At 43.4% G+C, this 25,789-nt stretch overlaps 1 protein-coding gene across 1 annotated transcript in view; it reads right to left on the bottom strand.

The window, feature by feature from the left end:
* Nucleotides 1-12,565: 12,565 nt before the first annotated feature.
* The window catches only part of LOC116636420 (60S ribosomal protein L7a-like), a 44,784-nt gene continuing 31,560 nt past the window's right edge, over nucleotides 12,566-25,789 (bottom strand). The window contains 1 exon segment of the mRNA XM_032411187.1: nucleotides 12,566-13,170. Within this exon segment, the coding sequence (XP_032267078.1) occupies nucleotides 12,625-13,170 (546 nt within the window). The 3' untranslated portion in view covers nucleotides 12,566-12,624.

Raw genomic sequence — 25,789 nt, forward strand, 5'->3', positions numbered from 1 at the left:
CTCATCTCTGAAAGGCTTCTGAATGAACAGCAAAATGACAAACCACAAGAGCTCCAAGGGTGCAAGGAAGTCAGCAAAATGATCACTTGGGTTCCAGAACCAGCAACCTTTCCCTATGTCTTCTGGGCCCAGTTGGGTATTTGGTCAGGGGACAGCGCCCAGGCTTTATTGCTCTCACAAGGAGCAGAGGGCTCACAGAGGGCCAGGACTTGCAATCTGAAAATTGTGTCCAAAGCATGTCATATATTTGAGTACAGTGGCAGGCTGTGTTTTCTAAAAATGACCACAACAGTGTTTTCAGTCCCACCCGTCTTCCAGAAGCTTGTCTCTCTCCAATCAAGAGATGCTGTTTCTCCTCCCCTTGAACAAGGGCAGACCTTGGGACTGCCTCACCTGATAAGCCAAAGTGATGATCCCTGATTTCCAAGGCTTGCTCATTAGAGGTGATACAGGTGCCATTTGACTTCCTTTCTTAGGACTTGGGAGCCCCGAGCTGATATTTAAGAAGTTCAGATATCCTGAAACCACCACCTGGAAAGACTATCTATACCTGTCCCTATACCTGTATCCATCTATATCTATATCGAGAGAGATGCTCATGGAGCCCCCCACATGTTCCAGTCCCCAGATATTTGAATCTTCCCTGCCCAGGTGCCAGACATGGGAGTGAGCGACCTTCAGATCACTCCAGCTCCCACCCCTCGGCCACTCCAGCTGCTGCCAGATGGAGCAGAGATGAGCTGTCCCTGCCAAGCCCCCAAAATGTTATTTTAAGTCACCAAGTTTTGGCGTGGCTTGTTGTACAGTATCAGATAATTGAAACACACTTGTTTCTTCACCTCATTTAAGGCTGTCAGTCACCGTAAGAGGTGTGTATCACCATCCCTAATTTATAGGCAAGAAAACCAAGGCTCAGAATAGATTAGTCACAAGATGTTATGGACTGACTTGTGTCCTCCCCAAATTCATATGTTGAAGCTCTAGCCCCCAGTGTGATGGTATTTGGAGATGGGGCTTGAGGGAGATAATTAAGGTTAAATGAGGTCATAAGAGTGGGGCTGTAATCTCTTAAGACTGGTGTCCTTTTAGGAAGAGGAAGAGACACCAGAAGAACTCTTGTCCGCCTCCCCTATTTGCACACAGAGAAGAGGCCACGTGAGGACACAGTGAGGAAGAGAAGTGTCACCCCAAACCAACCCTGGTGGCACCTTGATCTTGGACTTTTGGACTTCTGATCTCCAGAACTGTGAGAAAATAAGCTTCTGTTGTTCAAGCCACTCAAGTCTGTGGTATTTTGTTATGGCAGCTGACTAAGCACGAGAAAGTGGCATGGGCATGATTCATACTGCAACTCTCTGACCCCAGGATCTGTAGCACGCTGCCTAACTGTTGAAACAAGACTCTGTTCATGAGTAATAGTGCTCCTTGGTCTAGACTCCCGAGTCAGGGTCCTGTTCCAAGAGTCAGGCAGAACCAGAGCAGGGTAACTTTTAATTCAGGATTTGCCTGATCTGCTGGTAGAGCTCAAATATTGGACGAGGCCTGGGGTCAAGGGCCAGAACCTCCAGCAGGCAGTTTCCAGAAGCCAAGGGAGCCACTCGATTCTGACCTTGGCTGGGACAGGCTTGAGGTAGACCCTAAATGATTTTTGGGACTCATACTAGATCAGGAAATGGGGAGATAACCAGGATTTTTTCTTAAACTTCTCTCTTTTTCAAAGTATCTGTTGAATGTCAGTGATTTGCCAGGTGCTATTCTAGGCATTGGGAATAGAGTAGCAAACAAGCCAGACAAGGTCGCTGATGGCATGGAACTTATATATATATATATATATATATTTTTTTTTTTTTTTTTTAAAGATTTTATTTATTTATTTGACAGAGAGAGACACAGCGAGAGAGGGAACACAAGCAGGGGGAGTGGGAGAGGGAGAAGCAGGCTTCCCGCCAAGCAAGGAGCCCGATGTGGGGCTCGATCCCAGGACTCTGGGACCATGACCTGAGCCGAAGGCAGACGCTTAACGACTGAGCCACCCGGGCACCCCTGGAACTTATATTCTAATAAATGTAGTAAACAGAGAAGTAAATGAATAAATACAAAAACAAACAAATGAGCTTCTAATTGTGATAAATGCTGTGAAAGAAAGAAACAGCTGACCTGAGAGAGAATGTCTTGGCGGGTGAGGGGATCTGAGGGGTGAGATTTATGCTGGAATGTAAAGAATGAGAAGCAGCTACCACGTAAAGAGTGGCAGGTGAGTGTTCCAGACAGAGGGAAGTGCAGGTGCAAAGGCCCCAAGGTGGGACATAGCTAGGCCCATTGGAGGAACAGAGGGAGAGGGAGTTGCTAAGATGATAGTGATGATGTGAGGCATGGTATGAAGGAAAGTTGATGGGGGAGGCTAGACTTTACAGGCCTTAGAGGCCACAGCAAGAGGTTTGATTTTTAATACACTAAAGGTAGAATTTTGTCACCGTGGTGCTGAACAAATGCACAGACACTGTTGTTGATGGAAAGCATGCTCACCCTCTCTGCGAGGATCTGGACAGCGCCTGGTGATGAGCCTTTTTTCTGTTTGCCGGCCCAGCCAGGATCCCCTCTTCCCCTGCTGGGGACACGGGGAAGAAATGACCACTAACTTCCTTCCAAAATTGCTTCTCAGGGCACAGGGACATCAGAGCCCTCAGTGGCCACTGCTGGGAGTAGGGACTGACAGCCCAGGAGGAGAGTAAAGGGAACCACAGTGCTGGTACTCATGTCCTAGGGCTGTAATACAACAAGCTTGGTGGCTTATAACAACACAAATTTATTATCTTACAGTTCTGGATGTCAGAAGTCAGACATGGGTCTGGTTGGGTAAGATCAAGGTGTTGGCAAGGCTGACCTCCCTTCTGGAGGCTCCATAGGAGGATTTATTTCCTTGACTTTTCCAACTTAATGGGGGCTGCCTACATTCCTTGGCCCTTGCCCACCCCCATACCCCCCACATCTTCAACCAGCAATGGCAGGATGAGTCCTTCTCTATTTCTTCTTATGTCCTCCTGACCATAGCCAGGAAAGGTTCTCCACTTCTAAGGACCCATGTGATGAAATTGGGCCCATGTCTTAGTTAGGGCTGCTGCAATAAAATACCACAGACTGAGGAGCTTCTAAAGAACAGAAATTTATTTCTTGTGGTTCTGGGGCTGGAAGTCTGAGATCAGGGCAAGAGCATGGCTTCGTTCTGATGAGGACCCTCTTCCGGATCAAAGACTTCTTGTATCCTCAGGTGGTGGAAGAGTCTCTTTTGTAAGGGGACTAATCCCGCTCACAAGGGCTCTGCCCTCTGACCTCGTCACCCCAAAGACCCCAATCCTAATACCCTCACCTTGGGGGCTAGGTTTCAACATATGAATTGTGGAGGGACACAAACATTCAGACCGTAGCAGCTTACCTCAACAATCCCGTGTAATCTCGCCATCTCAAGATCCTTAACTTCATCATATCTGTAAAGTCCCTTTTGTCATGTAAAGTAACAAACTCACAGGTTCCAAAGATTAAAATGCAGACATCTTTCTGGATCACTCTTTTGCCTACCACAAAGTTAGTTAAGGGCTAAAAGAAGGATAAAAGTGGTTAAGCCTGGGGTCGCTCAGGTGGACACATCCAGATAGTCTATTTAGTAACGCTTGGTGAGCTTTTTGTCTGAAGTTTAATGCTTGTTCAGGGAGACAGATATGAACTAAAAACAATCATCATTTATTGGGAACCCATCGTGTACCAGCCGCCTTCCTGTAACTACTATACTTACTACTTAGAAGAGTTTGCACTTGCTACACGCCATGCATTATGAGAAGTGCCTTACATAAGTGATAAGAATGAAAAGTACTTAATACTTGCAGAACTAGCTTTATAGTGCCTCACTTCAGAAACCCCAGCATCAGCTGGCTGGTGCCCCCTCCGAAGGGTCTAGTTCCCAGGCTCAGAAGGACCTCCCTCTGAGCTCAGAGATACCAGTACTTGTTAAGCAGTGTCTCTTCTTAGGATTTTGAGTTTCAGCTCCTTAGTACTCCTTCTCCTCTGCATCCTAGGCATTAATATTTTTAATCTCTTTCCTGTGTTCCCTCAGCCCTGGAAGCTTCCTGTAATTCTTATCCTCATGATGCCTTAAGGGTTAGGATTTACCCTTTCATTCACCTAGTTAACAAATGTATACCTAGGTAACATTTTTTAATATTACATCTCCTCTATTTAAATAATGGTACTATTTCTGTCATCTGGATGGTTCCTGACTAATACAGAAATTGGGTCTGGATATCAGGAGATAGAAATAAAGTGGGGCCTTTCATGATTATATCTAATAACCCACTTGCAGAATTTTTGCTTCCCATCTCCACCATTTTGAGCTCTGTTGATTTTAAAGTCTTAATTCTCAAGGGGGAAAGAAAATGCTTCCATCAAAGGACACATTAGCAATTCCATTGAGCTAACAGATGAAACTGCCATCTGGCCATTTTGGTCCGCTCCTGACAAAGACTCCGCAGACAAGGAAAAGTGTTACTATTCTTTACGGAGACTAAGGGGTGACTGATCTCAATACCAAGAAGGAATGGAGTTCCGGCTGCACCACAGGGGCATGCAGGACATGTCTGGAACCTAAGAGAGTCCCTGGGATTTCTCTCTACTTCCATGTGCAATGGTAAAAGTCAATGAAAATGTCAGCAACCCCCCAAAATGACAAGGACACTGAAGATTCACTTTCCAAGAATGAACGTTTGTGTCACTTGGTCAGGTAAAAGGAAACCTAGAAGGGGCTGTGGAGAAGGAAGTTCATGTCAACTACATCTTCACAACCATTTACAGAATTAAGACTACCAGAGCTAGACGTATGTGCTTCTTCACTTGCGTGTATGTGTACATATTAATGATTTACCCCTTCTCTGTCCTTCTTGACTGAGGTAGACCTTTTGGCCTCTTTGAAATTTTGGAGTAAACCAAGGCTGAATCCCAAGTTTGCATCTTTTCTATATGCAGGCTCTTTGGATAAGGTCATCTATGGCTTTAAATCTTATATGCCAGTGATTCCCAAATTCATATCTCTTGCCCTGGCCTCTCACTAGGATTCCAGACATATATTTTACTATCTAGTTGATATCTCCACTTGACAATTTAGTAAGTATTTCAAGCTTAACATGGCCAAGATAGAACTCGTGATTCTGTGTATCTCCTTCATACCACCTACTCAAGCCTACTTCTCCCTAGGTTTTCTCCTTTGCAGTAAATTACACAGCCAGCCAGCCAGTTCTTCATGTAAAAAGCATAGACATCTTGATTTCTTTCTTCCCCTTTCTCTCTACATCTAGTCCATCAGCAAGGCCTAATAAAGATGTCTCCAATGTATACTTTGGTCTGTAAAATATATCCACATCTCACCACGTCCTTCGCTACCACTCTGGTCCAAGCCACCATGTTCTTTAACCCTGACATCTGCAGTAGTCTTCTAGAAGGTATTCCATTCCTTATCCCATTCTTGTGAATCCCCTACACCCCACCCTCTATATGGTAGCCAGAATGATCTTTTAGATACATAAATCAGCTTTAAATTCCTCTAAAGCTTCCCTAACATACACATCATAAAATGAACATGGTTTATCCTAGTCTACAAAGCCTTACCCAATCAAATCCCTGACCATCACCCCTCTCACGCCACTCCCTCCCTGCCTTTCCTCTTGAGGCTGAGACATTTGTTAGAGTCCGAGAGCTACATCGTAAGGAGTAGAGCCTAAACAGGGGGAGATGCAGAGACGAAACTCTTAAGGCTCGACATCTCAGGCTGGTAACCGGAGGTCTCAGCCACAATGAACCGATTATCCGCTACCCATTTCCTCCCTGACCTGCAGTCATCTCTAAGATGATTATAGCTCCTGGAGATCAACCCCCACCCCAGCTCACCTCTGTTCATCCCATAGCACCTTATTATAGTCTCTCAATACCTGACAAGACTCTTTCTATCAATTTCCAGGGAATTACAACACAGAGGAAACAGAGAAGCTGCTTGTCTTTGTCCTTTGTCCTGCTCTAGCTCCCCTGACTTCTGACATTAAAGCTTCTGTCAGAGTGGATACACTAACCTGAGTTTGACCGTAGGTTGGTTTGATTCTGGCTGTTGCAATTTGAAACCTTACCCAAGTTTTCAGCAAAAGATCGGGGTGCAGTAGACAGCCTGTGGGTTTCTTTTTTCTGTCAAGAATTATCCTCTTTGGTAATTGTGGTTGTTCAGGTGAACTTAATAATGAGATAATAACTAGATACATCCGTTTCACTTTGTATTGGAGATACAAGCAAGGAGATCTATGTCGGTTGGTCTGTCAGTCAATCAGGAATCATTAGGGAAGTTAAAAAAAAAGAAAAGAAAAAGAAAAGAGTACTCTCCAAGCTCTGCTTCAAAGACATCAGGAATCAGAATTTCCTCTACTGAAGAAATTTTTATGTGAAATTAAGATTTAAAAGCTTCATGAGTGATTTTTTTTAAAAATTTTATTTATTTGTCAGAGAGCACAAGCAGGAGGGAGAGGCGGAGAGAGAGAGCGGGAGAAGCAGGCTCCCTCTGAGCAGGGAGCCCCATGCGGGGCTCGATCCTAGGACCCTGGGATCATGACCTGAGCCGAAGGCAGATGCTTAACCGACTGAGCCACCCAGGTGTCCCTTCATGAGTGATTCTAATGCATGTCCTGGATAAGATGGGATGCTTTACAAGGCTTCCCAGGAGTGGTTTAAGCGTTCCTGCCCTCAAAGATGCCAAGTGGAACTTCAGCTAGAAGCAGAGACTTACACCTGCTGTCACATCTCATTTGAAGGTTGAGAAAAAGAGGCCCAGAGAAGTCAGCAGCATCATCCCCAGCTCACACAACATCCTAGTGTCAAAGCCAGGGCCTCAACTTAGGTCTCTGAATGAATGGGACAGAAGGAAAGCAGCATTTATCGTGGCACAATGATTCCCTCATCAGAGAGATCGAACTTCTAACAATAAGGAACGTTCCGAAGGGGAAAAGGGAGGAAACAAATATGGATATTTTGAAGGAAGAACAGGACTGGGGAAGGTCAGTGAGGGGCAAGGGCAACACCCATTCTCACCCTTTAGCCCCCACCATACCCCCTCCCCCACCTCTGCAACTATGATGGATTTTCCCAATGAAGGTAAACTCTATCTGGCAGGGTTGCTGGAAGAATGGGAAGGTAACATCTGGTGAGGGATAAAAATAGAAAGTATTATTGGGCTTTTGAGGCTGCTCACTTGAAAGAGGAGAATAAATCATTCCTTCGCCCAGAGCCCTTATCTGTTCTTTATGCCTCTAACTGTGGGTGTGTAGCAGGTGGGGATAGAGAAGGTGAGGAAATTTTTCCTCAGTGGAAATCCCCTCTTGGTCAGGCATCCATTTGAGGGAGATGGGCGTTGTACCCATAGTATCTGTATGGGGAGGAACATCTCCACAGAATAATGGAGAAACAGACATGAATGAGACACCGGGAGAGGGTAAAGACAAGAGGGACACTGACTGATACAATGATAGAAACAGGAAGGTCCTATAGGGACGGGGGAGGTAGGAAAAAGAAGAAAAGAATGGGATGGGGCCTATTATACTCCAAGTCCAATTTATATGCCTCTCTGATGTTTTTTGTGGCTCTCTGGTTTTCTAGACACATCTCTCGCACATTGCTTCCATATCTCCTGGGGCTTAGCTCTTTTTGGTGTCCAGTACTTATGATGAAGTTTCTCCCAGGGTTGAGAATTTGGTTAGGGATTGAAAGGTGGGGCCAGGGGACCTCTGGCAGTCCCTTGGTTGTCTACTCATAATCAGCGAGGACCCCAAAGATGCTCCTATGCCTTGACTTCTCCCCCAGGCTAGAAACCTGGCATTCTTATTCACCTTTGACTTCCAGCCCTATCCCCCTGCAAGCAGGCGGGCTGAGGAGATTTTCTTTTAATGTGCATCCCCTCTTAGTCAGCACAAAGGCCTCTATTCTGTTCAACCGATATCCTGCTCCTCTCCCTACAGTCAACATTTCTTTAGCCTTAATCCCTTAAAACCCCCTTAAACAACTCAAAAGCAATAAAGAGATAGTTCTTGGTTACATTTCTCCCTTTTGCTTTGTTCTTCCTAAACCTGTTCTCAGATTGCAGGCCAGAAGGTCTTTGTGTGAATGTTGACTCATCTCATTCTAATGAGATCACCGACAGCATAAACTGGGCGGCTGGCTGCTCCTGGGCTGGGTGTTGGGTAACAGAGCTGTCTGGCTATGGGACGAGCTTCCTGGAGCAGAAAAGGAGGGAAACCTTCTGTGCCTGGGACTTTGCAACATCAGTTACTCCCAGGGGCCTAAACTTGTGATCTTTGGATACTGCAGGACTGCGCATCTGCAAGTGACTGGATCTCTTCTGTCCAACCCTACAGTCCCTAAACACCTACAGCCTGTAATGAGGCTGGTAATCTGTCTTCCATCTTACTCCTGGGGTTTGTATTATAGCCACAAGTGGAAATACGCATTGTACTCATTAAACTGTTAACTTTAATTTGGTTTCTTAGCACGAAGGTGTTTGATTGAAATTAGCTAGGAAAGATAGATTTTTTTTAACATTTTATTTATTTATTTGAGAGAGAGAGAGACCACAAGTGGGGGGGGGGCAGAGAGCTAAGGAGACTCCCTGCTGAGCGGGGAGCCGGAGGCGGGGCTTGATCCCAGGACCTCAAGATCATGATCCGAGCTGAGGTCAGCCGCTTAACCAACTGAGCCATCCAGGTGCCCCAGAAAGATAGATTGTAATGAAGAAAATAAGTAAGTCTTTGGACTATAACTGAGGAGGACAAGCCTTGGCCAGGTGAAGAAATAGAAAATCCAGAATGCAGTCTATGGGAACCCGGGGAAGGTTCCCAGCAGACGGTAAATTTGGACAAAGGCCATCGCCTCTTGGAAGCTCATCTGTAAAACAAGGAAAATATAATATTGCTAATTATTTGATATGGGCAAGTATAGACAAACAACAAGTAAATAGAACGGATCAATATGTTGACTATTTTTTTTTTTTTTTAAAGATTTTATTTATTTATTTGACAGAGAGAGACACAGCGAGAGAGGGAACACAAGCAGGGGGAGTGGGAGAGGGAGAAGCAGGCTTCCCACCAAGCAGGGAGCCCGATGTGGGGCTCGATCCCAGGACCCTGAGATCATGACCTGAGCTGAAGGCAGACGCTTAATGGCTGAGCCACCCAGGCGCCCCCGGATCAATATGTTGACTATTAAGCAGTAATTGGTAGGCCAGATCAGGAAGCAAACTATGAAGGGAGTGGATGCTGTGTGTGTCCATGCATGAGTGCACACAATTAAACTAACTGTAATCATTCGGCATAGAGATAAGCAGTGTGGGGACAGGGCGGGAGGCAGGAGTGAGGTGGTGGTGAAGGGGAAAGGCAAAATTCTACCCAAACCAAGCAATTAAAGGTAATAAATGTTATTAATATATAATGTAATATAACACACATATTTACATACACATTTACAGGCACATACATATGTTCATATGTATGTGTGTATATATATATTTATATTTATCTATGGAAGGAGGTGAGTGGATAAAGGGATTAGGTGAAGGTGATGCATGAAAAGATGTGGGCTTGAAAAAAAATTCTCCAAAATAAGATGAGGCTTTGTGTATTAACCTGTGTCTCAGGTAGCATCAATCTGAACATTGATCTTCCAGTCTACAAACATAATACATCTCTCCACTGACTTAGGTCTTCTTTAATTTATTTTTGCAAGGTTCTATAGTCTTCAGTGTACAGAGCTTGCACATCGCCATTAAGTTTATTTCTTGAGTATTTTATTTTTTTGACTGCAATTTAGATGGTGTCATTTAATGGAGTTAAGTTCATTTTCTAAGTGTTCCTTGCTACAAGACAAAAATGCAAGGGATTTTTGTATATTCACGTAGTACTGTAAAGTCTTGCTAAGTTATTAGTTTTCCTAGCCTATATGTAGATGCCTTAGGAATTTTTAATTTATTTTTAAGTTTAATTCCCACCCCAGGGAATATTTGGCAATGTCTAGAGACATTTTAGTTGTTACAACTAGAGGGGTACAACTGGCATCTAGCAGGTAGATCCAAGGATGCTGCTAAGCACAGAATAGCCATGCACAACAAATTTTCCAGCCTAAGATAGAGAAGCCCTGATGTAAAAGTATGTTGTTTTTTTTTTTAAGTATGTTGTTTCATTTCCCCAAATAGGGTTTTTTTTTTTTTTCCCTAGTTATTTGATTGTTACTGATTTCTAAGTTAATTCCATTGTGGTCAGAGGAAGTACTTGATATGATTTAATTTTTAAAATTTGTTGAGAGGTGTTGTATGGCCCAACGTGTGGTCTATTCTGGTGAATATACCATATGCACTTGAGAAGAATGTATGTTCTGACTTGGTGGGTGTAATGTTTTATTGATATCAGTTAGGTTAAGGTGGTTGATAGTGTTGCTCATTTTGTCTGTGTGTTTGCTGATTTTATTTTATCTGATCTATCCATTGCTGAGAGAGAGGTCTTAACACCTCTAAATATGATAATGGGATTGTTTTATTCTCTCTTTAATTTTGGCAAATTTTACTTCATGTGTTTTGAAGCTCTGTAATTAGGTCTACACACATTTATGAGCATTAAGTCTTCCTAATGAATTGATCTTTTTGCTATTATGAAATGTTCCTCTTCATCTCCTGTAGTACTTTCTGTCTTCAAATATCTTTTATTTGATATGACTATAACCACTTCAGCTTTATTCTACTTACTGTTTGAATGGTATAAACTTCCTCATCCATTTATTTTCAGCCTCTGTGTGTCTTCTAAAGAAAGCATGTAGTTGTTGTCTTAGTCAGCTTGGGCTGTCTATATAACCAAACACCATACACTGGATGGCTTAAACAACAGACATTTACTTTCTCATTGTTCTGGAGGCCGAGGATCCCGAGATCAAGGTTCTGGCCAGTTAGTTGCTAGTGAGGACTCTTTTCCTGTCTTGTAGGTGGCCACCCTCTTGCTGTGTTCTCACACAATGGAGAAGAAAGAGAGCAAATTCTCGGGTCTTCTCTGATGAGAACACTAATCTTTTCAGATCAGGGTTCCACCCTTATGACCTATTTAACCTTGATTAATTTCTTATTCCAAGTATAACCACACACTCTATGTGGGGTTAGGGCTTCAATTTATGAATTTTGGGGGGACACAGCTTAGTCCACAGCAGTTGGGTCTTACTTTTTTTATCCATTTTGATAATTTCTGCCCTTTAAGAAGTTTCAGTTTATTAACCTTTAATGTAATTGTTGATATATTTGAGCTTGGGCTTATCATTTTATAATTTGTTTTCTATATCTCTCTATTTTTTATTTTTCTTTTCCTCCTTTCTTGTTCCTCTTTTTTTTTTTCATTACTTGAATATATTTTAGAATTCCAGTTTAATTTTTTTCTTTTTTTTTTTAAGATTTTATTTATTTATTTGACAGAGAGATAGAGAGAGCAAGAGAGCACAAGCAGGATGAATGGCAGAGGGAGAGGGAGAAGCAGCCTCCCTGCTCAGGAGCCCAGTGCGGGGCTCAATCCCAGGACCCTGGGATCATGACCTGAGCCAAAGGCAGACGCTTAATGGACTGAGCCACCCAGGTGTCCCTTTTTCTTGTTTTTTAAGTTATATTTCTCTGCACTGCTTTTAGTGGTTGTTCTGGGATTATAATATACATTTTTATCTTTTCACCATCCACTTATAGCTATTGATTTTTTTTACTTCCTGAAAAATATAGAAACCTTGTAACCATATATGTCTCTTACCTCCTTCCTTTATATTATAACTATATGTCTTATATCACACAGGTTATAAATCCCACAAAAAATGTTATCACTTTTGCTTTTGGCAGTCATGTGTATAAAGACATTAAGAGAAAGCCAAAAAAAAAAAAAAATCAGTCTTTTAATTTACCCAGATATGTACCTTTTCCAATGCTCTCTATTCGTTTGTTTATATCTGGTAATATTTTCATTCAGCATAAAGAAATTCCTTACTATTTTTGCAGTGAGGGTTTACTGGTGAAGAAGTCTGTATTTTACCTGCATTCTTGAAGGATATTTTTGCTGGATATAAAATTCTGGTTTGGTAGTTTTTCCTTTAAGTACTTTAAGATGTTTTTCACTCTCTTCTGGTCTTCATAGTTTCTGATGATGAGTCATCTTTAATCATTGTTCCACTATATATATAATTTGTCTTTTTTTTTACTTCTTTCAAAACTGGCTATGAACATATATTGCCTTACTTCATTAAGGATAGTAATAATAGCTGCTTTAAAATTCTTAACATGCCCCTATAAGGGAACAACTAGTAACAAATGAACAACGGAAGTCATGTATGATACTCTAGTTCCCTTGCCTCTTGAAGGCATGAGTGTGAGTGAGGCATATGTTTGACTTTGGCTCCCAAAGTTCTTACAGGGTCCTAAGTTTTAGCTGCCTTCAATGGTCGTTAGCCTTTACACCCCTTTATTTATTTATTTTTTATTTTATTTTTTTTGAAAGACAGCGTTTTATTACTTTTATGTACAGAAAATTCAACAGCATCCACTCAGCCCAGTTTGGTGGCCAGTTCTTTAGCCTTTGCCTTTTCCAGCTTGGCAATGCGAGCCACAGACTTCGGACCCAGGACGTTGCCTCCCCAGTGGCGGCGGATCTCATCGTATCTGTCATTGTAATTGGTCCTGATGGCTTCCACCAGCTTTGCCAGAGCTCCTTTGTCTTCCGAGTTGACCTGTGTGAAGGCGACAGTGGTGCAGGTCTTCCTGTGGACCAGACGCCCCAGCCTGGCCTTCCCCTTGATAATGCAGTAGGGAACCCCCATCTTACGACACAGGGCAGGCAGGAAAACCACCAGCTCAATGGGATCCACATCATGTGCAATCACTACCAGCTGAGCCTTCTTGTTTTACACCAAGGTGGTGACAGTGTTAACCCCAGTTCGAAAGACGGGTGGCCTTTTAGTGGGGACATCCCCTTTGCCCGCAGCTTTCTTCTCGGCCCGGGCCAACAATCTCTGCTTCTTCTCCTGCTTTGTCTCTGGTCTGTACTTGTGGGCCAGCTTAAACAGTTGAGTAGCTGTCTGGCGGTCCAAGGCCTGGGTTTACACCCCTTTATTAAACTGTCTTCTTGACCCTGTTTCATTGCCTCACTCCCCAACTGGTGTTTCCTTCACCAATAAAGCAAACTATTGGCTCTTGAATCTTTATCTTGGGGTCTACATCTAGGGGAACTCAAACTAAGACAGAAGTTGTAGTCGAAGAACATTGTCTATAATTCTTGCTACACAAAGTACAGTCTACAGACCAGCAGCATCAGACATCACTTAGGGACTTAATAAAAAAGCAGAATCTCAGGCATCATCACCAGAATTGTAATCTCCATTATAACAAGATCTTTGGGGATGCCTGGGTGGCTCAGTCGGTTAAGCATCTGCCTTCAGCTCAGGTCATGATCCCAGGGTCCTGGGATTGAGTCCTGTATTGGGTTCCTTGCTCAGCAGGGAGTCTGCTTCTCCCTCTGCCTGCCGCTCCCCCTGCTTGCTCGCTCGCTCTCTCTCTCTGACAAATAAATAAATAAATCTTAAAAAAAAAACCCAAAACACCAAGATTGTTGGGTGATTTGTGTACCTATTAGTTCGAAAAGCAGTGGTCTATATGATACCTATTCTTTGACATTTGCTGAGTCTTGCTTCATGACTACATAACACATTTTCCTTTTTAAGATTTTATTTATTTATTTCAGAGAGGGAGAGAGAGTACAAGCTAGTGCAAGCATGAGCAGGCACGAGCACAAGTGAGGGGAGAGGCAGAGGGAGAAGCCCACACTCTGCTGAGCAGGGAGCCCGTTGCAGGGCTCGATCCCAGGACTCTGGGAGCATGACCTGAGCTGAAGGCAGACATTTAGCCAACTGAGCCACCCAGGTGCTCCATTCCTTTCTTTTCTTTTAAAAAAAGATTTTATTGGGGCGCCTGGGTGGCTCAGTTGGTTAAGCGACTGCCTTCGGCTCAGGTCATAATCTCAGGGTCCTGGGATTGAGCCCCGCATCGGGTTCCCTGCTCAGCAGGAAGCCTGCTTCTCTCTTTCCCACTCCCCCTGCTTGTGTTCCCTCTCTTGCTGTCTCTCTCTCTGTCAAATAAATAAATAAAATCTTTAAAAAAATAAAAAAATAAAAACAAAAAAAGATTTTATTTATTTATTATTTGAGAGAGAGAGCATAAGCAGGGAGAGGAGCAGAGGGAGAGGGACAAGCAGACTCCATGCTGAGTGTGGAGCTCAATGTGGGGCTTGATCTCACGACCCTAAGATCATGACCTGAGCCAAAACCAACTCATGACGCTTAACCAACTGAGCCACCGAGGCGCCCCACATCCATTCCTCTCAAGATTGCTCGTCCTGTTTGTTCATCTTGATCTTTCTGTTTCATATTGTTGGCCACTAACAAGTCTCTGGTGATCCTTGGTTGTCTGTTCATATTTCTAAATGAAAGACTCTTGCCAAGTGTTTGTAGCTATGACAAATTCCTCTGCCATTATTCAGGTCTGTTTCCCCAGTAGACCTCACCCTTGAATGGGAGGCTGAGTAGACGGCACCTACAGGGCACGTGCGTGGGCAACAGCAGGCTGGCAGGCAGCTCGGAGCCCTCACAGCTGTCAAAGAGGAAGGCTTTACTTGGCAGGAGAAACACTTTGGTGTATTTCATTTTGGGGGAAGAACTGAATATCTCTCAGCTTCTGCTCATCCATCATGGATGTGCAGAGTTACTAGGCTTTGCTCTGCTTCTTCTGGCTCTAATACCATGTCCCAGAGCTTCCCTCAGCAGATCCTTCAGTTCATTCAAGAGCTGTTCTCAGGGGTTTACCTGAGGATGATGCCCTCATTGGCTGCTCTGAGCAGGAGAGGGGGCTGCACAGGTGATCTTTAACTGGTTATCCCAGTGATCACCCCTGGACAGCCCACCTGATCTCTGCACTTTGAGATGAAGAGTTGGAGTTTCCTTAGGGACCTTCTAAAGGAACATTCCTCACTGTATCTGCCTCAGATGTGCTTTCTCCATAAACCTAATCACATCTATTTTCCAGTTTCCACCAATCTCTTAAAATTTTTGTGCTATTGATGGCACCATGTCTTTCCAGACCTGTTCTAAATTTATTATTTGAAAATTATGCAACCCATTATTTCACTTAAATGCATATGCTTAACCCATCATGTTGAACTAGATGTTTTATTACTTTCTAAGTTTAGATTTGTAGATTTCAACTGAATTTACTCTTACAGGAAATTGTTCATTCCATTTCTCTGCCTCAACAAAATATAGCTCTTTATTTAAAGAACTATTTTGATAACCCTATCAAATTATTTTAATAACCCTAGTTAAAAAGAACTTTCCTTTAGAACAACAGAAGAAAAAATAAGCATCCAGGTTCCCATATTAACTAACTGGAATAATTATTCCTATTAACAGACTTGATTTTGAATATTCTGTTGTAATTCAATTAGTCATATGTCCTTTCTTATCTTCCAGTATTTTACTATATGAATTGTAACTATTCTTTTTTTTCTTTTCTCATTTAATAAGAATAAATACTTTAGTTGCCTGTTCCATCCCTTTCTCTACCTTATGACACCTGTGAAACCTTACAAATTTTCCTAAATTACAATGTCCCTGATAACTTAGCTTTGTAGAAGAGATACCAATCTGTCTTTTGTATTCCATTGTCAGAGTTAATGAAAATTGACATTTATATCTAATAACTATAAATTTTATCAGTTAATCAATACTTAGGAAATTTTCTTTAAAAACTTCAATTCGGGGGGCGCCTGGGTGACTCAGTCATTAAGTGTCTGCCTTCGGCTCTGGTCATGATCCCGGGGTCCCAGGATCAAGCCCCGCATCGGGCTCCCTGCTCGGCGGGAAGCCTGCTTCTCCTTCACCCTCTCCCCCTGCTTGTGTTCCCTCTCTCACTGTGTCTCTGTCAAATAAATAAATAAAATCTTTAAAAATAAATAAATAAAAACTTCAATCGGGGCACCTGGGTGGCTCAGTGGGTTAAGCGTCTGCCTTTGGCTTAGGCCATGATCCCGGGGTCCTCGGACTGAGCCTGTTTCTCCCTCTCCCTCTGCTGCTCCCCCTGCTTGTACTCTCTCGCGTGCTCTCTCTCTTTCAAATAAATAAATAAAATCTTTTTAAAAAACCTTCAATTCACCAGCTTATGTCTGCATTCTGTTAAAAGATCACATTCTTCTAGCTAGAACACAAACGTTGAGGGAAAAGAAATCTACCCGTTTTAATAGAAAACTTGAGTTTTGCAGAAAGACACTTCAGTGTAGACCGGTAGAAACATACAGGTTTCTCAAGGCACACATGGCACCCCGGGTTGCCCACGATGAGTCACCTTCAGAACCAGAACCTGGTGATTGTGGGCTCTAAGGCTGGGTTTCCTGGGGAGCTATTCATGTTAGTTCCTTCCTCCACACAGGAAACTCTGCTGTCTGTGCCACACAACACAGGACATTTATTATCTGGATTATTTCCATCAGATTCTTCGGTGTCCTTTCATAAGATGCTATAAGGCAGAGCAAGACCTATTCCACTTTTTCTCTTGGTCTGGGGTATGGATCTATGTGTTCAGGGAGGGAGAGAGAGAGAGAGAGGGAGAGAGAGATTATCTTCTCAGACTCTCAGGAGAGGGGAGGGGTAGTGTGGATGCCTGTCACAAGCCTCCTTTTCTTCTTACTGTAAAGTAATAAAAACAAACAGCATCCTAACCTCTCTCTGCCGGGGGAATGGGGCCGCTGTTTACAGATAAACAGAGACCTGCTGCCTGTTAGGATCCCAGGAACAAAATTCAGTCAGAAGACTGAAAACACAATTGTGTTTACAGATCAGCAGCGACATGCCAATGTCATGTTGGTGGCAGAAGGCAAAGGTCATGTTTACTGCAAGCAGAGGTGCCCGGAGCTGCCACGGGGGCTGCCGGCGGGGGATCTTGAGGAGGAGCGCGGCTGCAGCTGTGAATCCGGGCTTCTGTGAATCCGCGCTCGCCTGACGCAGACAGCCTCAAACCTCAAACCACCCGGTGAGGGATGGCAGAGGTGAGGTCCCCCGACGGTCGTGCGGCACAGCATCGAGGCCCCTCGGCGGCTGGAATGGCTACCTTGGCCCTGTGCGCGCGCTCTGCTTTTTCCAGTCCTCCGAAAATTTGCTTTCTCCTGGGGAAAGCCCTCTTCCAAAAAAAGGAAGCGAAGCCGCAGCAGCCTAGGGTCACAAATGCCATTAGAAAAGCGTCTGCCCTATGTGCATATTACTGTGTCGGCGGCAAGACAAGAGCACCCTCCCCTAAAGACAGGTGGTGACGGTCCGCTGGGTCAGTCCCTTTAAAGGCCAACGGCTCAATGGTTCCGAGTGCCTGTTCCGCGGTCAGAGACACCTGACACTCTTCTGGCTCTGCCACCAACTTTCAGTGTGACCTTGAGCAATTATTGAAGCTCTCATTGCCAGAGTTTCATCATCTATATAATAAAAATAAAATTGCTTGTCTCTCAGGATTAGGAAGAGGATTAACAAATAATAGAGGAGACTGTTTTCCACATTTCCTGGGGTAAGCACTCGATAAAGGGGAGCCGTTGTTGTAACAAGGAAATTTGGGGGAAGAGCCTTGCATCTAGGAGAATTAGGGATAAATCGCTGATTCATAAGGAGTTCTAATAGCTCAGGAAAATAGTCCAGCGGATCTGTGCTTTGTCTTCTCAGCTGGAGGGCTCCACAAAACCGCATCATCAAGGTAGGAAGGGAAGGTAACCAGCTCACCCCCATTTGCCTTGGTTCTGTGATCTCCTGTCCTGGGAAACTCCTTGATCCCAGGCAAACGTGGATGGTTGGTCACTCTAGAGGCCAACCAGAATCTGACTAGGGAATGATTAGAAGTAGAGTGCCTCGTGGAGTATTTGCTCCTAGGCTGACCCACTGTGTCTTAAAGCCCAGACTTTTGGCGAAAGGGGCCTAACAAGGGATAACGGTCCTTGGCTTCATTTCTCATTAATGGCTTTAATTGGAGCTGGGGTTATCTGGCAGGGTAACTTCCACCCAGCCTGCTGGGCAAATCCCCTCCCCACTGGGCCCAGTCATCAGGCAGATTTGTGTGGGGTGGCAGGGACACAGTTTTCCCTTGCTCTTCTCCAGGGAGAATCCACGCAGGATGTTTATGTGATGCTGCCGACCATCTGCATTCTGGGGCAGACCCGTAGGGTGAAGCAGGGTCTCCACCGACCCTGATCCTCCTGGATAGGGGGCAGCTGTTGCACTCCTCCCTGGCGCCCACATCTGTGGCCCCTTTGGAACTTGTCCTCAGCATCAGGAAGAAGCTAGAATCGAGACTTCCAGAAATCAGCTAGCCTAATGCATCCAGGCCAAGTGCTACAGCTTGTGATTTCCAACTTGCTGTCGGACATTTGGGGGTAGTACCACAGCCTGTCCTGATTTATAGGAGCCACAGATCAGCATCCCCAGGATCCTTCAGTCCTTCCAGCTTCCTCCCCTGAGCTCTAGGCAGGAGTAAAGAGTGCTGATTAGTATCAGTATTTGGGGAGCATTCAATATCCATGTTTTAATTGAAAGACGTGGTTTAGGAGTTATAATACTTAATTTCAGGCTATTGATTTACACGAACATACTATTTCTACAGTACACATTGCATAACAGTACACAAGCTTGCAGTTCAAAGAGGCAAATGTTGTCTGAGTGTGCAAATGTGTCAGTTTCCTATTGCTGCTGTAACAAATTACCACAAACTTAGTGCCTTTAAACAACACAGATTTATTAGCTCACAGTTCTGGAAGTTAGAAGTCCAAAATAGGTCACTCACCTTTTTCCTTCCCTCCAACCCTTGACAACCACTAATATGTTTTCTGCCCCTATGGATTTACCTCTTCTGGACATTGCATGTAAATGGAATCATACAATATGTGGCCTTTAGTAAATGGCTCCTTTCACCTAGCATAATGTTTCCATAGTTCACCCATGTTGTAGCATGAATGAGCCCTTCATTCCTTTTTGTAGCTGAATAATATTCCACTGTATGGCTATACCATATTTTGTTTATCCAGTCATCAGTTGATGAACATTTAGGTTGCTTCCACTTTTTGGCTGTTATGAACAATGCTACCATGAACATTTTGTGTGCAAATTGTGTGTGAACATAATTTTCCTTCCCCCTGGATATCTATCTAGGAGTGGAATTGCTGGTCATAAGGTAAGTCTATGTTTAACATTTTAGGAACTGCTAAAATGTTTTCCAAAGTGATTCTACCATTTTGAAATTTTACCAGGAAGGAATGAGAGTTCCTCTTTCTCTGCATCTTTGATAGAAATTTATATTTTCAGATCTATGGATTTTAGAGACTCTAAGAGATATATAGTAGCATCTTTTTTGCTTTAATTTGCATTTCCCTAATGACAATGATGTTGATATCTTTTCTTATGCTTATTTTCCATCTGCAAATCTTTTTCTTTTTTTTTTTAAGTAGGCTCCACACCCAGCATGGAGCCCAACGTGGGACCTGAACTCATGACCCAGAGATCAAGACCTGAGCTGAATCAAGCATCAAGAATCAGATGCTCGGGGCGCCTGGGTGGCTCAGTCATTAAGCGTCTGCCTTCGGCTCAGGTCATGATCCCAGGGTCCTGGGATCGAGCCCCGCATCGGGCTCCCTGCTCTGCAGGAAACCTGCTTCTCTCTCTCCCACTCCCCCTGCTTGTGTTCCATCTCTCGCTGTGTCTCTCTCTGTCAAATAAATAAATAAAATCTTAAAAAAAAAAAAGAATCAGATGCTCAACCAACTGAGCCACCCAGGTGCCCCTGCACATCTTTTTTAATGAAGTGTTTGTTCAGATCTCTTGCTCCTTTTTAATTGGGGTGTTCATTTTTTTTTATTGTTGAGTTTTAAGGGTTCTTTGTATATTGTGTATGCAAGTCTTTATCGGATATGTGATATCCCATATCCCATTTGGCCCAACCCCAAAATGTGATATCCCATGTCCCATTTGGCCCAACCCCAAAATGATAATTTAAATATTTTATTTTTAAGTACTCTCTATACCCAGTGCAGGGCTTGAACTCAACCCTGAGATCGAGAGTCACATGCTCCACCGTGTGAGCCAGCCAGGTGCCCCTAACCAAGTGATAATTTAAAAAAACAAAATTGAAAAAGCATGTAAGCCAAGAGAGGAAAGTAAAAAAGGTGGGGAGGGCATGGTCTCTGGAGCTGGTAATCCTGAATTCAGCTTCTGGTTCTGCTCTTTGTTAGTGGTATGACCTCCTGGAGTCTCAGTTTTTCCCTCTAAAGATTAAATAATATCTATCTCTGAGAGTGTTTAAATAAGATGATTACTGGAAATTGCTGGTGCTTAGTAAACGTTCACTAAATAGTAGTTTTAATTGACTTACCTTATCTAGGTTCACTTGGTCAGCAAGGTGTGGAACCAGAATGCAATATAGGGGTTTCTGGTTATAAAACCTGTGCCTTTCCCGTACTGCCCACGAGAGGGCAGCATTCGAAGCCCGGCAGCCCTGGGCACCAATTTTACCTGTGCTGCCCGCTAGCTGGGTGACATTGGAAAAGTGACTTCTCTCTGAGCCTCAGTTTTCTCATCTGTGAGGTTAGATGAACGAACGTATTTTTAAAAAGAGTCTAGTACTGTCTCAGGAACATAGTAGATGGTATAAATTTCATTTATATACATTGTGAAAAGATACACCATAGTGCATTGGGAAGACACCGAACTAAGGGTCAGAAGTCCTAGGCTCTTGTTCTATCTTGGCCTCACCTTGCTGTGTGACCTTGGGCAAGTCTTGACCTCTCGGGACTTTCAAGGCTTCATCTCAATTAAAGCATTAGAACGACAAGGGGGAAGAGGAGCTTTTAAAATGCCAATAAAAATTATGAAATAGATACGTGAATGATAGACACCAAAAATCCAGATAGCAGATGCTTCTGGAGAGGAAAAGAAGGGAATGAGAATGAAGAAGGACACACAGAGGTTCAATTGTGTTTATGACACTTTATTTCTTAAAGAAAATTTGACATAAATATGGCACAAAGTGTTTGACTTTCATAAATCTACCTGGTAGAATATGGTGGACATTATTCTCTATGCTTTTTAAAGGGAGAGAAGAGTTTGGTGAAAAGGAGATATGGTTAATCTTTTACTGAGCCTCATTTATACATTAAACTTTTTCATAGTATGTATGCACAGGAAAAAACATAGTATATATAGGGTTCAGTACTATCTGCGGTTTCAGGCATCAGGGTCTTGGAACATATCCTCTTAGCTCTAAGACTGTTGAACTGGGCAGCTGACCTCTTATTAACCGGAAGATAATACATGTGTATTGTTTAGGCCACCATGTTTGTGATAAATTGTTGTAGCAGCAATAGAAAGCGAACAACCCCTCCCACATGAAGGGGCGGGGAGGAGAAGAGGAAGCAGCTGAGGGGATGGAGAAGCAGCCAGGGGGTAAGAGGAAAACAAAGAACAGGGTGTCCTGGGAGCCAAGGAGGAGGCCGCAGTAGACTGGTTCGTATTGCTCACAGGTCACATAGGATGAGGACGGAGATTCCACCATTGGACTTAGGAATGTGGGGGGGTAATTCTCTGAAGAGTTTTTCTGCCAAGAGGGACAAAGAAATGGGATGGTCCTTAAGGGATGTTTGCAGTCATTGTGGCTGTTTTAAAACGGGAGAAGTAACAGTGTGTTTGTAAACTGATAGGAGTAATCTGGAGAAAGGGAGAAATGCAGAGGGCAGAGACCAGCTGCGGGAGCAGGACAGCAGTGAGTGCAGTTAGAATCAGCTTTCCAGGACAGGGAATGGCGACTGGCGGGAAAGCAGGGCACGTGGCTGGTAGCTGGGTGGCTATGGCAGCCCGAGTCTTTGACCTTCTCTTCTGCTTGTCCTGTTTTCTCGGTGAGGCAGAAAGATGGGGCAGGGGACGAGGAGGTTTGCAGAGAAAGATGTAGAATGATCTTCTAGGAGAGTGGGAACATGAATGGACCCGGGAAGCCCCGTATGATTGCCAGGCAGCGTTCAAGACCCACTTTGGCGTCTAGTATTTCCAAAGGGCAAGCAAGGAAATAGAAGTCGTAACCAAAAGTCGATTTGCCAAGTGCAGGTTTCTCATGATGCTAGCCATCTAATTCCCAGCCCACATTTGCCTGAAACAGAGGCTCTCAGCACTGGGTCTTGGACTCTCTATTAGCAATTTTTTGGCCTCTCATCTATGAGGCCTCTGGGCTCTGTGTTGTTGCCTGCCTCCCCGGAGCTAGTCTGATGAATATCCTGTTCTGTTCAAGGCCAGATGAAACGAATTTTTCTGTTTCCAGCTGCACCACACCCTTTAGCGACCTCCCACTGAGGTCTGGTTTCTGGTCTAGACAAGACACTTGGTTTTTTGGCTCATTTGCATAGCAGAGATTATTGACATCAGCCAGATCCCAATGAGTGCACAAACCTGTCTCAGCCCAGGTTCTCAGCCCCAGCCCTGCTCCAGTCTCCTCTCCCAGGTGGCATCTCTCCTTTCTCCTTCCTGTGGAGAAGTGTATCTGGCAAAAGTCCCATGCGTACGTAACAGTGATACACATCCTATAGAAATAAATGATAGTGATCCCTGTGAGCTGTTCTTTCACAGACCTTGAGCACTCAGGGGGAAAGTGAGCACCAGCAAGGAGGGAGAGGGAGGGGGGCACCAGCTGATTTAAAAGGTGAGGCCAAAGACAAAACTTCCTTATCCAATTTGGTCACATTCTGGCTATCAATAGGACTGAAGGGTTGAAGCTATTAAAGAAGGAAAAGACGTAGAACAGGTCACCATCTAATTAGGAAGAGATTTTTACATGCATATGAAATAGTCTGCATTTTCCATGAAGATTCCAGGATTCCCTGCTTTGAGCCCCTGCTCCACTGGGAGTCAACTATTTGCTGTTTTAACTGTAGGACAGCTCCTTTCCAACCTCCAGAATCCCATTTACCCATTCCCTCTACCTAGAATGCCTCCTCCCCTAATCTCCAACAACCAAAATCTTTTTGGTGTCAAGTCCTTCTTCAAAATTTACCTCCTATATCAAGACCTCCTCGATTTCTTCAGCCAAAAGTTGTCTAAGTTTCTCCTTGAACTCTTAAAGCAGTATCTCACAAGCTTCTTCTTCTTTTTCTTCTTTTTTTTTTTCATTATTACCCTACTAGGGAGACCTTTTTTAGATTCCACACACCCTCCCACCCCTGCCCTGAGTAACCTTCTGAAATTGTAATACTCCAGGGTAAGGGTGTCTAGAAGAAGGCTTGTCTGCAGGACTTTAAAGCCATGGTAATAAGAAGGAAGCAATACAAGTCACATGGCTAAAGAACGGGCACAGCTGATTTCCTCTACTGGTTTGAGTAAGGCTCTGCCCACAGGATTCCAGGTTCTTTGATTTCTTCTTTGACCAGAAGACCAGTCACTGACACAGACACCAAAAACCTGGCTCAGACATTCCATGTAAAGCACAATAGAACAAGAAGGAACACACAAAATGTAGAAGGGCTCCATTTCAGAAAATGATTATGAATATCTTAAATTTGAATCAGATAAACTATGGATAGATTACAAGATATTTGCACTACTGAGGTGCCTTAGAGCGTGCCTTTAGGTAGTAGTATTGTGTGGGGCAATGCAAATAGAATTGGACTTGCAAAAAAAAATACAGAAATTTGGGGGAACATATATATTGTACCAAGCATGGTGTACTAACATAGCATCTATCTGAATACAAAATATTGTATGAATAGGGAGGCCTCAGGGGAGGGAGAGAGACGGACAAGGGAATAGTCAGAACACACATGTGTATTGATTAAGTTCACCATCTTATATAAGTGTGGTTTGCGGTGCCCCAAAATAATTACAATAACAACATCAAAGATCACTGATCACAGGGGTGCCTGGGTGGCGCAGTAGGTTAAGTGCCCAACTCGGTTTCAGCTCAGGTCATGGTCTCAGGGTCGTGAGATCAAGCCCTGAGTTGGGTTCCATGCTGAGTGTGGAGTCTGCTTGAGACCCTCTCTCCCTCTCCCTCTGCCCCTCCCACTTGTGCTCTTTCTCGCCCTCTCTAAAATAAATAAATCTTTAAAAAAAGGTAAAAAAAAATCACTGATCACAGATCACCATAACAAATATGATAATAATGAAAAAGTTTGAAATATTGCTAAAATTACCAAAATGTGATCCAGGGACATGAAGTGAGCAAATGCTGTTGGAAAAATGGTGTCAACAGATTTGCTCAACACAGAGTTGCCACAAACTTCAATTTGTAAGGAAAAAACAAAACAAAACCACCATATCTGTGAAGCATAAGAAAGTGAAGAATAATACAATGAGGTACGCTTGTATAAAATTAATGCTTTAATCATTGAGGAAAAGTTGGAGGATACCGAAAAACATAAAAACCAAAATGAAGTAATCCCAACTATCTAGAGCAAGCCACTGGCAATATTTTGATGAGCATCCTTTCCGTCTTTTTGCTATCCACCCATTTATCTATTTATCTATCATACCCATCTCCCTTATCTTGTAGCACCACGGCTTTCTTGATTTTCCTTCCTCTTTTCTCTAGCCATTTTTCTTCATGGGTTTCTTTTTCTCTTTTCATTCTGACGACACTGTTTGTCTCTTACTGGTGGAGATTAACAGACACTGTAAAGTATCTCAGTGTCCTCAGTCCTCGAATATAAGCATTCAGTGAATGTGTGCAGAATGACTGAACTTTCTTAGGCAAGATCGAGATTTCCTTTCACCTAAAACTATGCGTTCTCTGGTAAACACAGTGACTATTCACATATGTTTGGTCCTCTTTTCCTTTAGAGTAGATTATACTTCTCTGCCTGTTGAATTCAAGTGGGTCAGCGTGACTTGCTTTGGGCAATAAAATGTGAGCAGAATAGATGCATCATGCGGGGGCAGAAGCTTTCAGAACCAATACACATTTTGCCCGTTTCTTTCCCTCTGCTTAGGTGATTAGTCATGTACCATTTAGAGGCTCCTCCATTGAGCTGGGTTGTAGATTAAGAATGATTGTCCTATGAAGCAGAGCCCCCACTTACCCACGACGGACACGGAACACAAGCATGAAATAAACCTTTGTTGTTTCACACCATGGGTTGGTAAACTATGCCTAAGGGCGGACTGTAAATAAAGTTTTATTGCAACACAGTCATGGCCACTGAGTCATGTAATGGCTGTTTTCATGCTAGAAAGGCAGAGTTGAGTAGTTGTTACGTAGACCTTAGGGCCTGCGGTCCTAACTGATACACATTCCAAATATCCACATGAGTATCAGGAACAGGCTGGAGGGAGAAGAAAACCACAGCAAAGCCAGATACACTGACCCTAGAAGACCACAGTAGCTATATCTGCTTTTCTTAACCTTTTAAAACCCATCACAGACCTTTTTCATATCTTCCTTAAAACTCAAACATTCTTAATGTTTAAAATATAAGTCATTTGTTCTTTAGTAAGAATAAGTCAAAACTGTGGTCATTTCTGAAGAAAGTTTTACTTTGATCTTGAAAGAGGCACTTTTTGTTTGTTTTGTTTTGTTTGGCGGGGTATCAGGGCAAACAGCAAGTCTGGAAGAAGAGTAGAACACAGCGGGGAACTTATTCTCTGCTTTGTCATCAGGGCTATGCCT

This window comes from Phoca vitulina, unplaced genomic scaffold (genome assembly GCF_004348235.1).
Source record: "Phoca vitulina isolate PV1807 unplaced genomic scaffold, GSC_HSeal_1.0 scaffold12, whole genome shotgun sequence".
Taxonomy (NCBI): Eukaryota; Metazoa; Chordata; class Mammalia; order Carnivora; family Phocidae; genus Phoca; species Phoca vitulina.